The sequence below is a fragment of the Pleurodeles waltl genome, chromosome 3_1 (assembly GCF_031143425.1).
Source record: "Pleurodeles waltl isolate 20211129_DDA chromosome 3_1, aPleWal1.hap1.20221129, whole genome shotgun sequence".
Taxonomy (NCBI): Eukaryota; Metazoa; Chordata; class Amphibia; order Caudata; family Salamandridae; genus Pleurodeles; species Pleurodeles waltl.
In genome coordinates, this window is record NC_090440.1 from 998,969,801 (window position 1) to 998,985,805 (window position 16,005).

The window sequence follows — 16,005 nt, forward strand, 5'->3', positions numbered from 1 at the left end:
CGGACCTCATTGATACCAGCACCAACAGAAACAAAGAAATCTTCACTACTGTGAAAGATTTCACAGCACCATGAGCCACCTTCAGCTCAATCAACACCTTGCAGGACCTCTGCAAAAATCTCTCGATTCTTCAGCAACAAAATCACCACAATATACAGTCCACACCACACCAGCAGACCTCACCAAACACCTCACGATCTTACCTATAGAACCAATGCTAACTACATAGCCCATCATCACCAAAGAAGAAACCACTGCCACCAAGTCCATCCAATCAGGGGCCCCACCAGGCCCCTCTAAAGCTCTTTTACCTACAGGCCAATCTTCCTGCTACCATTCCAGAGCCAGGGTATTGGAGAAAATAATCAATAGGCACCTCAGCGAATACCCAAACAACCACCAACTCCTTAACTCCACTAAGGATGGTTTCAGACCCAACCACTGCATGCGAGCTGCCCTCATCGTCACCATGGATGACATCCACATGATTCTGGACAGAGGAGACATGGGGGCCCTTATCCTCCTGGATCTTGCTGCAATATTCAACAGTCTCCAACCCCATATGTAGCCAATGCCTACACATAGGAATCCCACGACATGCACCCGAAGGATCTGTGCCTTCCTGACTAAGGATCAGTCATTCAGTCTGGCACTGTCCACCTTGGACGCCTACAGAGTTCCACAAGGAGTCTCCCTGAGCCTGACTCTCTTCAACGCTTACATGATCCTCCTACCCACCATCAGCTTCTCTTATGACATCAATAATTAATCCTCTCCCCATTGGACAAGACCCCCATAATCCAGAACCAGTTCAATGACTGAAGTCATCCAATGGATGAAGGTCAACTGTCTAAAGCTGAACACCGACGAGACCAGAATCGTGATCTTCAGAAACAGCACATCACTGTGGGAATCCACCTGGTGACTAACAGAGCCATGAGCGACGCACTAAACAGGAAGGGACCAAATCAAAGTCAATGGGCGCCCTTGCGAAGGTACTCCCACTGAGCTCGGTTTGATCCGTTCCTGTTAGGGCACTAGGCCTAGTGACAAGTGGGGAAATGCTTGGTTGCAGGAATATTGTGGATTACTCCTGGTTCCAGAAGTTTCCATCACAGAAATGTAAGGACATTGTGAGATTTTGGCAAAAGTCTAAGGTTTGCAGAGAATTGTGGGTAAGAAAACCTCATGGGATCCACACAAATCACACCACCCAGGAAGCCCTGGTTGTCTACTTTTCAGAAATGTGCATGTTTGCTAGGTTTTCCTAGGTGCCAGCTGAGACATGGCCCAAAATCATAGCTACCCAATTTCCCAAACAAATTGTCAGTTTGAGTGTAAACATGTGATGTGTACACATTTCGTTTTGGGCCCTTTCCTGTCGCGGCCACTAGACCTACCCATACAAGTGAGGTACCATTTTTATTGGGAGACTTAGGGGAATGCTGGGTGGAAGGAATAGGTTTGCACAGAATTCTGGGTTAAAAAAAAAAAAAAGTGAGGTAGCATTTTCACTAGAATACATGTGGGGGCACAGAATAGTAGAACATTTGTTATGACCAATTGTATTACACTGCACTTTTGCCTTCCAAATATAAAGCCTGTGTGAAAGAAAGAAGGCATTTTTAAACATACCCTCTAAAACATATGCCGGTACGGGTACCCAACGCCCAGAAAATAATAAATTATATACACAGATAGAATAAGAGTATGTGTGAAATATTCCTAAAGAAATGCATAATTATAAAAAAATATGTATGTATAAATATATGCACATAAAAGCACACACAGATGTAGCTGATTATGGGGATGGCGCTCACCGATTTCCTTGTGTGTTCCCCTAAAATCATAAAGGAAACAATCGGCTTGTTTGATGGACACTGGTAGGTGAAATCTGGTGGCTGCTCTGTCCATCAAGTTGTGGATCTCCCTTATGTCCTCTGGTGGAGGGTCTGATGGTGTAGGCATGAGATAATCCTCCCACTCATTTTGTGGAGGAAGATTCTTCGGAATTTCTCCTCTTTCTCTTTCATCATCAGATGAAGAGGGGTCCACGATAGGTGGTGCTGCCATCGTTAGACGTGGTGTAATTCTTGGAATTACCAGAGGAGGAATATGCTGAGGCGTAGAAGGTACACTAGGCTGAGGTGGTGGCACCTGATGTTCTGATGCTGTCTCAGGGAATCTCCTCCTATAATCTTGCAACATAGTCCGCAAGTCTTGCACCAAGGAAAGAGGTAATTGTGGTTTCTCCTGTCTTTGCTGATAAAAATATTTTTCACAACCGTTCTTTTGCAAAGGAGCATAATACTGATGGTAGTATTGCTCATAGCCCTCATAAATGTCATCATCATCATGACATTTAACCAAGAGTTCAGATGGACTATGTGCAGTTCCAAATGGTCCTCCTTCATCACTCTTCAATATCTAATATATGTGTGGGAGGGAAAGGATAGACCTTACTTGGAGAGGTAATCGCAGGTATAATTGCCTTTTAGCCACTTTTGCAATATCAGGCAGCTTGGTCGTTGTCGTGGACATTGTTAGTTTTGCCATCGACAGTGCCTTCTTTGGTGCTGTCGTCGACAGTGGTGCCGTAGCCGGTGGTGTCGTCCACTGAGCTGTTGTTGATGGTAGCGCCAACAGTGGTGAAATCCTTATTGACGATATGGGCGCGTCGACGGCTGCCATTGTTCCTGCCGACGATGGTCTCATGGATGAGATAATGACAACAATTGTCATTATCGCCATGAGTGCCGTTGACAGTGATGTCGACAATGGTTTTTGAACAATTGTGGAAATAGAAGGTTCTCCATATTTCTGAGATGGAGTAGTGGGATGAGAAGAGGCCTTTCTGTATGGTGTTTTTTTTTTCCTTTCTCAGGGGCTCTTTATGATGGGATTTGAAGGCCTTCTTACCTTCCTCAGATGTTTCCTCAGAGGATCACACTCTTTTTCTTGACCTTTCTGAAGTGTCGCTGTCCTCTTCAGATGTAGTCGTCTTTTGGCCTTAAGACTTCTGTAGTCACAGAAGTAGCCTTCCTTCTCTGTCCCTTATTGTCTTTGTAGAAAAGGTTCTACATATTTTGCAGCCCTTCACCTGGTGGCTGGGATATAGGCAGTAAAGGTATTCTTTATGTGGGCCTTCCACATTGAGACGTTTTCTGCCACAGGACTTGCAGGATCTGAATAGTCCTTTTTTAGAGATATCCACATTTTGACTGAAATTGAAGCTATAAGAAGTAAAAACTGAGCACAGCTCGGGGAGTCTCTTCACACGATGTGCAGTAGAAAATCTTAAGAAAACAGCCTGTCTTGGAGTGTTCTAGAGGGTGTCGCCTGATTGGTTATAGTCCAAGTTTGGTCCTATTTCAAAAAAGGACATAGATATGTTTTTAAAGAGACTGTTCATTGCCACTGAGGCCTACAGTAATGATGCATACTGCTATGTTATTGTACCGTGGGATTCCCACTTCAACAACAGGGAATGATTGAAGCATGTGAATCTATGAAAGATTCAACACTGGATAAAAAAAAAAAATCCTTCCAGCAAAGTTGCAATGTAAATATACTCTTGATGCTGGGGTTACAATATAGTAATTCCCAATGTATTGGCATGCAAAGTAATGACCTAGAACTCTTTGTCAGCTACTGCATTATTTGTATGTGTAAATTACAGGACAAATGAATAATTTCAGTCACACTGTGCTATTTTCACAGGTAAAAACATTAATGAAGAACAAGGCCTTTCCAGTTACTTGAAATTATACAACTCTTACATGTAATTCGTTTAGAAAAAGGAATAAAATCGTGTGGCATATGGAGCACGACAAAATACATCTGAGAATATCAAATTACCTATCATATAAAAGAGTACAGAGGTATGTCAGAGGAGATCTTCTGTACACCAAGGATCATCGCTCAAAAGAACTGCATTCCTGTACTTTTACTGGGAAGTGAAAGTCACTCACAGGCATGAAATAGGTTCTGCAAGTCACTGATAAGAGATGAAGGAAAGACATTGCCATGACAAAATGTTTTTAGGCTGTTCATTGGGGGCTGAATGGCAGGAAGTGTGATTACTGGGGAAAAATGTTCATGTTTGCTAAAAAGATTCAGTTGCATGAACTGTAGAAAATTACTTTATGCCATTCTTTTAAGAAGAAGGTTGTAAAACCAATAACATAAAATATTTATATATAGATATATATATATATTTTTTTTTACCTTGCGCTTGTATCTTTCTCAACATTTTTGCATCATTATTCCCTAGTAATTCAAAGCTGGCAACATTAGGAGGTCGACCTTTCCGATGCCTCAGTCTTGATTCTTCCCGTACACACTGCCTTTCTGGATTTGGTGGTCTTCCTCTGCGTCCTTCCATTGCCCTTATCCGGGGAATAACTTCCTCTTGATTTAGAAGACACCATTCCATCCCCTTAAGTAAACACATTTGACAGATAAATAATAAAAATACATAAATAGAATCAGGTCCTGTGGCCCATTTAGTTTTAACACATTGCAAAAATTGATGTTAAATATGGACATAACTAAAATAACCTTTGAAACGCATTACCTACTAATAAACTCTTTCACAAAATGTATGTTGTAAAGGATAACACCATAATACTCAATTCACTTCATTTAAATGTATTTTTTATTCACTTAGACACAAAGATCTACAACGATACGATCTACCTCAATACAAAGAGCTACAAAGGAGCAAAAGGGTGCAAAGAATTTAACACTTAAGGCACAGCCAAAGTATAAACAAATTGTCAAATGAATCTTTGAAACTTAAGCATGACAATCTCCTATGTAATTAAGAAACATGTCATGATTAGGTTGAAAATAAGTTAGTTATATGAAGAAGTGGTTCCAAAGCAATGACTGGAGTAAATGGAGCAGGTGAAGCGATTCCAACAGAAATAAAAGGAAATATGAATGGTTTGAATAAGAATTTGGCACAGATCAGAAATGAAGACAAGAAATTTTAAAATGTTTTGAATTAAATACTTTTTTGTATGCCCTTTTTTCAAGTTCTAGTAATTAGATGGCATTTTGAAAATATTAAAGATCACTATAAAAGTATATTATCCTTCAATAATCAATCACAGAATATAAAATACATGTGTATCTTTGAAACTTGCTGTACAATACTGTTTTGGACTACTTTTGTGAGACAAAGGTTAGCAAACTTGGTAAATAACCAGCAAGGCTACAAAAAGCATTTTGTGCAAATTTAATTTTAAGTAAAAAGATTACAATTTGCGTTCATGTTTAAAATGTCTCTGACTGCTCTAAAACAAGTAAGAAGACTGCATTGGTGCAAACAATTTGTATCTGATGACTTATTAGGAGTCCTATTGAACTCACACTAACAATATGAGAATTATGAAATACTAAGGTGAAAAAAAGGCCTACATTTACAGCAAATGAAATATTATCCTCGAAAACTATCAATAACAAAAAGAAAAATAATTATGAGAAGGATAATTAAGACATAAAAGGTAGCCGCTACACTGGCTAGTCTAGAGAATGATTTGGTAAAGAGCTTAACATTACAGGTTTAAGCAAGGTTTTCGTGATAAGGAAAGTGATGATCAGTTATAGGAGAATTTTCAAAACAGGGAAAGTGGTGACAGGCAGGCAAAAAATTCCATATTGCTTAAACATTTATAGGACACTGTCTTTGTATATACTATATCAAAATGTGATATAGTGTGCACAGAGTCCTGGGGTTCCCCACTGGCTTAACAGAGGCTAACGTAGATAACACTAATGCTCTCTTTTGTGGTAGTGTGGTCGAGCAGTTATGCTTATCAGAGGGTAGTGCAAAGCATTTGTTGTACACATACAGAGTCAATAAATGAGGCACTCACTCAATGACTAACTTCTGGCCAATGTATTTAAATTGGAAAAATATAATGTATTACTTCATTTCTTGAACCAAAAGGATCTTGTTGCAGGTAAGTACATTTGCAAATAAGTATTGAATATATGTATCAATAGCACTTCGTTTAGATTTGGCGAAGAAAACTGTTTACGTGCAAGTAACACTTTTCACTTTTAAAAGATGACACTGCAATTTTCAGAACAGTCCTGGGGGGGAAATGTTAGTGCAGTTTTGAGGTAAGTACTCGACTTGCAGTTCAAGTCTCCAGGGATTAGGATGACCACTGGTCGGGGTTTAGGATGACCCCAAACGTACACCACCAGCAACATGGGGCTGGCCAGGTGCAGAGGTCAAATGTGAAGTTAGATTTAGAATGCAATCCTTCAGAGACAGTGGGCACTCAGAAATAGATTTGCTCGTAAGTAAGTACCTGCAATTTTGGACCTGGGGGGGTCAGGTGAGCACCAGGAAGGCCACAGGTCGGCACCAAACACACACCTTCAGTGGCACAGGGGCAGCTGGGTGCAAACACAGCATCAGGATCCCAATGCTTTCCAATGGGGGACCCTGGGTGTCACAAAGATGATGTAAGCTAGGTCCGGTGGTTCAGTTTGAGGAAACCACAGGATGGACAGGGAGGAGGGGCGTCTTCCTAATGTTGCTGGACTGGTGGTCAGATTACCCAAGGGAGGGGGCTGTGAGTTCAGGTACAACTTAGGCATCGGGAATCTTTTTCAGGTTCTCTCTCAGTAAGGGGGTCCTCAGGATTTAGGCTGCAGGGGTCGTCGTGTTGGCAGTGTGGGATCAACCAAGGGTGGACATAAAGTCAGAATTGCCTGGGGACCTGCTCTGGGCCAGTGGGCCACCTGGACACGGGTGTTGAATGTCAGGTGCAGAGTGGGCAGGACTTGCGCATCCGGTGCAGTTCTGAGAATCCTTTTGGAGAGTGTCTTCTTGACAGGGGATCAGGCATCTCCACTAGTGGAGTGCCCTGGGGCACTGTAACTGGAGGCCTGAGCCTTTAAGGCTCACTACCAAGTGTTACAATTCCTGCAGGAGGGAGGTGTGAAGCACCTCCACCCAGAGCAGGCCTTATTTCTGGCCTCAGAGAGCACAAGGGCTCTCACCCCATGAGGTCAGAAACCTGTCTTTAATGTCTTTTGATGGCACGGACTGGTCACCTTACACTAAAGGGTTGGTTAAAATACAGGGGGCATCTCTAAAATGCCCTCTGGGTGAATTGTTCAATAAATCCAACACTGGCATCAGTGTGGGTTTATTGTGCTGAGATGTTTGATACCAAACTTTCCTGACATTAGTAAAGCCATTGTGGAGCTGTGAAGTTCGTGATGACACTTCCAGTCCATGTACTTAATATGGCCGCACTGCACTCATACTGCTCATGCAGTTATGCCTTCACCTGTGGTACAGTGCACCCTACCCTAGGGTTGTAAGGCCTGCTAGAGGGGAGACTTACATATGCCATGTCAATTTTACCTTTTTCTCCCCACCAGTACACACAATGCAATGGCAGTGTGCATGTGTTTGGTGAGGGGTCCCTTAGGGTGGCACAATACATGCTGCAGCCCTTAGGGACGCTCTCTGGTCACAAAGCCCTTGGTACCACTGGTACCTTTTACAAGGTGTGCCAATTGAGGAAGCAATGGCACAGTTTTTGGGAAAGAACACTGGTGCTAGGGCCTGGTTAGCAGAATCCAAGCACAATCTCAGTCAAGTCAGCATCAATGTCAGGCAAAAAGTGTCTGTGTGTATGTGAGGGGGGAATTAGGTTGGTAACCACGCCAAAAGGCGCACTTTCCTACAACACTGACGCGTTCAAGTCTGGACATTATGATCAACTCGGTGCAAATGTATGTATTCAGTTTTGAACTGTGAATAAACCAATTACATATGTTTAGATTATGCTTAAAAAGTGCATGATGTTGTGTTGTGTTTTAAAATTCTATCTAAATGTGTATTATGTCTTTATGGAATGTATCACCTGGAATTCCGATAACCTCACAGATTCTGAGAGGCAGTTGCGGAGCTGCTTTTGACTCGGTGGCTGTGAGGACGTTGGTGTTGACAGAGGAATAAATCTTCTTATTCCAGACAAAGAAGCTTCTTGGAGTTTCCCTTATTTCATGTGGAGGATACAACATCTTTTGGCGACGAAGGTGGGATACACCATTTGAACCTACGCGACCTCACCTACTTCTTCGTGTCCTTACAGCCTGTCTTTCGGTTACTTCTGTAATCAGTATTCTTGCTGCTGGCATCCTTTTTAGGGAGATGTTCGCTGGATGATTGCGGTAACACTTCTAAAACGCTGTTTTTCTTAGTTTTTTCACTTACGTGCAACATTATTTTGTTGCCAGGTAACGGACGCCACGCGGAAGAGCGAGGCAATCTGCTATCCAGTTTCGGATCCACGAGGGATTACGGCGTTTGGACGCGTGCATTCCTGGCTCCCTACAATTTTGGTTGCTAAGTAACAGACTCCACGTTTGCACGTTCTCTATTTTTCGAAGGCTGGATGTTTGCGATAAGTTGTTACTGTTAACAGAGTAGTCAACTTTCTGGCGGTATTGATCCTCATCGAGTCTTTTGGGAATCGCACGGCTCAGTATCTGTCTCAAGTTTGGTTGCTGAGACACGATACTCACCTAGTTTTCACTTTCATTACGAGTTTTGCACACGCCCTGTGCAAATTACGTGCAACAAAGGAGTTTATTTCTAACTGGCGCTTCGCACGCTCGCACCCAGCTGTCTGTTGTTTCATTTTACTTTCAATATGCAAACAGCTAACTTACCTTTATCTTTTCTTCCTGAACCTGGCATCCCTGTGATAAGATGGCAGCATTGGTTTGAATCCTTTGAGAGCTATTTGGTTGCTATTGATGGGGTTAACTTTTCTGCTGCTCGCAAGAAGGCGATTTTGTACAATTGCCTTGGCACAGAAGGGCAAAGAATTTTAGACCATCAACCCCAGGCGCAACCTTTTGCCACTGGTGATTGGGACGTGTTCACGAAGCCGTGAGAAGATTAGAAAACCACTTCAACGATGACCACAGCATCATTGTTGAGAGACACAAATTTTTCACACGGAAACAACTTCAGCATGAATCAGTTGACAGTTTTGTAGCTGAACTTCGAATTTTAGCGTCTACTTGTGATTTTGTAGGTCCTTTGGATCAGTATCTCAGAGATCAACTGGTTGATAATTGTTATGATGTTAAAATTCAAGAAAAGATCTTATGTTGTAGAGACCCAGCGTTGAATGAAACATTGGAAATCGCTAGAGGAATTGAACGTTCTATGTTAGCCTCTAAAGAATTGGGTAAAGTGAGAGGGTTTCCAGTTGAAGATGTTTGTTTGGTATCACAGCAATCTAAAACTGTTATGTCCATTACCCCTGATTTGAAAAAGAGCAACACCAAAAAGCTTTTCTGTTTCAGGTGTGGCTCTAATTCACACTTGGCCAATTCCCCTATTTGTCCAGCTTTAGGAAAAACATGTATGAAGTGTAAGAAGACTGGTCATTTCGCTCGAGTGTGTAAACAAGATCAAAAGGTGATGTTGGTTGAACAGCAACAATTTGTTGAGAGGGAAGTGGGCGAGTGTGGTGATTTGCATCTTTCCAAAAAGTGTGTTCTTATGGTTTATGATGCATCCAATTGTAAGTCTGGTCTTAAGTGTTCCAAAGATCCGGTATGTGAAGTTATGATTGGTGAAGTTAAATTGAAAGTTACGGTGGATTCAGGTTCACCAATAACGATTGTTTCTGATGCAAATTATCACTCCTTTTGGAGTGACTCTCCTTTATCTGCTCCTGATATAAAAACCATAGCGTTTGATGGCCAAGAGATTGATATGTTGGGGTACTTTATTGGAAAAGTTGGATACCAGCACAAGAACATCGACACTAAAGTGCATGTTGCCAAGAGAGGGTACAACATTTTGGGGTGGAAGGATCAGGGGCAGTTTGGTATGGTGCTTAGGCCAGGCACCGATCAACCCATTACATTGGTGGGGAAAGTGGAGGTTAAACTAGATTCCATCCAGGATGTTCTTATTAAACACTCAAAGGTTTTCAGCAATAAGCTTGGTCTGGTGAGGGGGTATGAACATAGGATTATTCTCAAACCTGATGCTGTTCCTGTTGTACATAGGGTAAGTAATGTGCCTTTGAGTGTCAGGGGAAAATTGAAAGAACATCTGTGTGAGTTATGCGTTGATGGGGTTATTGAACCAGTTGACTCTTCACAATGAGTGTCTCCAATTGTAGTCGCGGTTAAGAAGACTGGAGAGTTAAGATTGTGCATAGACTTGAGATCGTTAAACAAAAATATTTTGGTTGATTGCTTTCCTTTGCCCAAAATTCAAGAGTTATTGGCTCGTTTGGGAGGAATGAAGGTTTTCTCTACAATTGACCTTAGGTCTGCCTACCATCAGGTGGAGTTGAGTAAGGAATCCCGTTCACTCACCACGTTTATTACCCCGTTTGGGGGTTTTAGATTTTTGCGAATGCCTTTTGGCTTAGCCTCCGCGGCGTCTGTATTCCAGAAACTTATGTTTCAGTTATTTGGTGACATTCAGGGTGTTTTAGCTTACCAGGATGACATTTTAATTGGTTCGGAATCTTTTCAAGATCATGTACTCATGTTGGACAGAGTTTTGGGAATTCTGAATGACCATGGGATTACGGTTAGAAAAGACAAGTGTAAGTTTATGGTAGATTCAGTTGATTATCTAGGTCATCAAATTTCTGCACAAGGTATTCTTCCCAAAAGAGATTTATTATTGGCTATTGAGAATTCCCCTGCTCCTAATAATAAAGATCAGGTGAGATCCTTTTTAGGTCTTTGTGAGTACTACTCACGCTTTGTGCAAAATTTTGCTTATTTGTCGGAGCCGTTAAGGAGGATTCTGAGGAAGGGGGAAAAATTTGTATGGCTGGAGGAGCAGGAGCAAGCTTTTTCCACGCTTAAGTCTCTCATTGTACAGGCTCCTGCTCTTCATCCGTTTGACGAGGATCTACCTTCAGTAATTACCGTGGATGCAAGTGGTGTTGGTTTGGAAGCCATTCTTAGTCAGATGGAGAAAGGGAAGGAGCATACAATCGCATTTGCATCTAGACGTCTATCGGATGCTGAAATGAATTATAGCACGATCAAGAGGGAGGCGTTGGCTTGTGTATGGGGAGTTAATCATTTCTCAACATATGTTTGGGGAAGGGAGTTCACGCTTGTCACAGATCACAAGCCATTGGTCTATCTTTGGAACGATAAAGTTTTTAATAAAACCAGTCCTAGGCTGACCAGATTGTTAGCCAGGTTGTATGAATTTAATATGAAGGTGAAGCACATTTCAGGGACAAATAACTGCAGGGCAGATTTCCTGTCTAGGTGTCCTGTCAATAACACTAGAATTGAGAGACTGTCAGTCGAGGAAGACGTTGTGGTGGGCATGATTGATGGTGTGGTTGCAGCTGGTGAAGTCATCTCTAGGCCAGTTTGGAAGGAGGCGGTGAGCAAGGATAAGTTTTTACTACTCCTTAAGAAGTATATTCGTGAAGGTTGGCCTACGGGTGGGGGATTGTCAGATGTAATGAAATCTTATGGCAAGATCAAGGAGGAGTTAAATGTGGAAGACGATTTAGTTTTGAGGGGAGAACGTTTGATTCCTCCCAGTGAGCTAAGGCTCAGATTAATAAAGTTGGCCCATCATGGGCATGTTGGTATTACTGGTACGAGAAGACGTTTACGTCTATATTATTGGTGGCCAGGTATGGACTCTGAAGTAGAAGTAGTAATTAAGAATTGTGGTAGTTGTAGAGTAGCAGATAAAAGTTTGCACACCAGGGAGGTGCCTTTGTGTTCTGTACCCTTCACTGACAAGCCGTGGCAGAAGTTGGGTCTAGATTTTATGGGTCTGTTAAGAGTTTGCAATGATGGGAAGAAATATGTATTGGTTGCAGTGGATTATTTTTCTAAGTGGGTATCATATAAATTTTTAAGAGAACCGAATACCACCAGCGTGATTGATTTCTTGAAGGAGATTTTTCATTGGGAGGGAATTCCGGAGTTTTTAGTCTCTGACAATGGTGTACAATTTATCTCACATCAGATGGTGAACTTTTTAAGGAAATGTAATATAAAGCATCTTACTACTGCTTTATATAGCCCGCAAGGGAATGGTTTAGTAGAAAGGGTGAACAGGATGATCAAGGAGACCCTTCAATTGGCTGTCAGTTCGGGGGTTAATGTGCAAGAAGCGGTTTCAGAAAGGATCTGGAGTTATCACAACACGCCACATTCTGCTACAGGTGTTGATCCTTTTGTGCTTTTCAAGGGTAGGCACTCTGGTAATGAACTCTCTCCTGAGTGGGTGGTGCAAGAAACTTTGGGGAGTAATGCAAATGTTGATCTCAGTCAAGTAAAAGAAAAGGTAGAGAGACATCAAAGTAGGAGTAAGAGGAGATATGACAATCTCAAAAGAGTTAAGGCGTTTCCATTTGCTGTCGGTGATGCAGTTAGAGTGAAGAAACCTCAAGGGAAAAGGATGGGAGTTTCTAGTTTTTTTCCTATCACTAAGGTTATTAGGGTGTCTAAACATTCTGTTATGGTGGAAGGAGGCAAATGGTGGAGCATGAGGAATGTGGTGAAGGTTGCTGTTCCGGTTCCAGAGCCAAATAAAGGGTCGTCTGACATTTGATTTGATGGTGGTTATGATGTTAATGTGGGTCATGGTGGTACCTTGGAGAGGGGAGTGTGCGAGGAAGTGAGTCAAGGCGGAGACCTTCAGGGAGGAGGTTCTGGACTGCTCTTAGGGAGTTCAGAAGGCAACTTTCGGGGTGATGGAGCACTGGATGTTGGTAGTGGTACTCACACTACTTGCGTTCTGGACCAATCTGAGAGGTCCAAGGAAGGTGTGATTCAGGTGGATACGAGGGAAGTGTTGGATAGACCTAGAAGGAACGTGTCTAAACCTAAGTATCTTAATCAAGATGTTATGTATTGAGGGTGACCAGTTTTTAATGGTGGTTTGTTTATTTTTGTTTTTATATTTTTTGGGGGTCATTTTGTTTGAAAGGGGGAAGATGTGTTGTGTTTTAAAATTCTATCTAAATGTGTATTATGTCTTTATGGAATGTATCAGCTGGAATTCCGATGACCTCACAGATTCTGAGGGGCAGTTGCGGAGCTGCTTTTGACTCGGTGGCTGTGAGGACGTTGGTGTTGACAGAGGACTAAATCTTCTTGTTCCAGACAAAGAAGCTTCTTGGAGTTTCCCTTATTTCATGTGGAGGATACAACATGTTGGTATCTTAAACACTTCAAACTAAAGCTTAGCTGACTGCAGAACAAACTGAATTTTGGAAAGGCTATAATCCCAAACTGTTGCCTGACCAACAACCAGAACATCTTTCCACTTCTAAACAAATTCCTTCTAAGTACAAATACTTCATCTAGAAGTCACGCTTTTCAATTTCGAATGTTCAGGCTCACAATGTAAAGTCTATGGACATGATAATTACTTGAAAGGAGGTCCTGGTGAAGTGGAAACAATTTGAGATCCGAGAACCACGATTTGACTAACCATTACGAATAGCCATTACATCAGTCTAGCGATCTTGCTCATCATCTACTAAAAAGAAGCATGCAGACTGAACTCAAAACCTGAAGTATAGTGTTCCTTATCTGGAAAAGGAGGGGTGGGTTAGGGGAGATGGGGAACTGCACTTTTTACTAGATAATGTAAAACAATTAGAGTTGTTTTTGAGATCTGGAATCCAGAGTGTATGCTGGGATTCCTTATTTGCAGACTCCATTCTGACATGGGAAGTCCAACAAGTATTCTCTTCCACCATCAGACCCTTTACCATGCATAGCAGACTTCTTTCATAGCAGTTAAGCATGTATACAGGTATTTATCCTTACTTTTCACACTCAGATTAACAAAGGGTGCATTTTTCTTTTGAAAGGACACTAAAAATGATCACTTTTCTGTTCTGCTCTTCTTGTGTTTCTTCAGTACATCCAAGAGCTCGAGCTGAACATTCCGAACCTTTGGTTAAAAAAAAAAAACAGTCTGGAGTGGAGTCTTTGTCCTGGTGCAATGCAGCTGAAGGGAGAGGCATTAGGACTTCTTGTAATCAAATGTTCTTCAAAGAAAAACTACTTTCAAATATCCACAGACACTAGATAGTGTGCAGAGCATGTGTATCTACATCAACACATGCTACAAACATAGGATCACCTAAAGTAAGTATTTTTCTTCTAATTGCTTAATCTTTCAGAAGATTCACCAGCTTACAAATAAACCCCAAAGTAATATCTCCTGCAGAAGCAGGACAGAGTAGTACCAGTTTGCCACTGAAATAGTCATGCAATAAAGCTGGGCAATGTACTTATCACTGCATAGTCAAGATTTGTGGCAGTAATGCTTTGCAAAAGTATGCAGGGATGACCATGTCAGCAATCTGGATACCTTTGGAGAGGGCCATGGAGGCAGTAATGAGTTTAGTGGAGTGCTCATAAACACTATCCAATGGGTCTCTCCTGAGCAGGCCATAACAGATCTGGATATAGATGATCCAGTGCAAAATGGTGCTTTTGGTCACCATATTTCCATTAGCAGCTCTGGCAAAGCTCACAAAGAGCTGGTCACTTACCCTGACTTGGCAAGTGTGGTCTATGTAGTAAACCTCTAAAAACCCATTCATTTAATTTTATGCAGTCACTACTCCTTAGTTGAATGTGAAAGAGGGAAGAAACAAAAAAGTGCCATTGATTTAGCCATATGAAATACAGAAACCGCCATGGGTAAAAAAAGAAAGGTAGTTGCAAAGAACCAATTTATCCGGATAGAGAACTGTTAAGAGTGGATAAACTGACAGGGTTTGAAGTTTTCTGGCCCCACATGCAGTCTCTCTTAATGGTATGAAATTAAACAGAGCAACTGTGCATTGGCTCAAAGAGTGATACCATCAAGAAAGACAAAATCAGGTTCAAATCAGACAGAGGAATAATAAATGAAGGGGAGAGGATAACAACCAGGCAAATTACGCCACTAGAGGTGATCTAAATAGGGAATGCTGAAGGGGCTACAACACGAAGGCAGATAGTCCTCAACTGTCACCACCACTAGGCCATGCTTTGCAAGAGACAACACCTTTTCTGCCAGTGGTTCAAGGTGTACCCTAGTATTCTTCTTTGAGGTCTACATTGTTTAATGTTTAAGTCACCCACTCGGCTGCTCTTATTCCCTTATTTGATTTTTTATTCATGACAAATGGATGACGATACACACATTTTGATCCGATTCGATTCTTCTCAGCCTCATCTCAAGCTGGAAATCTGTGTCTCTGGGGGACAGCTTGGATGAGACAGCATTCACTTAAAATTAATACTGACAAAACTGTCAATACTCAATTTGATCCTCTATATCGTGGCCTTCTTTGTTTGGATCATAGAGCTTTTTTAAACAAATACAATGACCTTATAGTAAAGCACTCTTGTGAACTGGAAGTCAGTGCAAGACCCGCAGTGGACCAGAAACAGAGGAATGGTGATACACTTTGAGTAGATAGCAGGCTGTTGCATGCCTCCCCAGCAAACTACTGCTCGGAGAACCAGGTATTGAGTCTTCATTGGGAGAAAGAGCAGAATTTTTCTCAAACATTAAGATGGAAAAGAACCATTACAAAATGCGCTAAGTAACAAGATAGTATGTGTCTCTCTTCACTTTAAACGTGTTGAAGGCTAGCAAAAGAGGGAGAAAGATTACGGGTGCCAAGCTTTCAGTTGTTAAAGGTGGAAAAACATCTCATTTGTTACAGAGAAAAAAAAGAAATCACTGGATGACTATTGTAGGAAGTTGGCTCTGTATATACTATTTCAAAGAAGAAATAGTGTGCACAGAGTCCAAGGGTTCCCCTTAGAGGTAAGATAGTGGCAAAAGTAGATAATTCTAATGCTCTATTTTGTGGTAGTGTGGTCGTGCAGTAGGCTTATCAGAGGGCAGTGTTAAGCATTTGTTGTACACACACAGGCAATAAATGAGATACCCACACTCAAAGACTTACTCCAGGCCAATAGGTTTTT

The 16,005-nt window shown here is 41.7% G+C and overlaps 1 protein-coding gene across 13 annotated transcripts in view; it reads right to left on the minus strand.

Annotated features, from left to right (window-relative positions):
• BAZ2B (bromodomain adjacent to zinc finger domain 2B) overlaps positions 1 to 16,005 on the minus strand; it is a 1,256,112-nt gene that overhangs the window by 524,758 nt on the left and 715,349 nt on the right. For all 13 annotated transcript variants that reach the window (XM_069224189.1, XM_069224194.1, XM_069224193.1 and 10 more), the window contains one exon: positions 4,228 to 4,438. In XM_069224189.1, the coding sequence (XP_069080290.1) occupies positions 4,228 to 4,438 (211 nt within the window). The remainder of the gene's footprint in view (positions 1 to 4,227; positions 4,439 to 16,005) is intronic.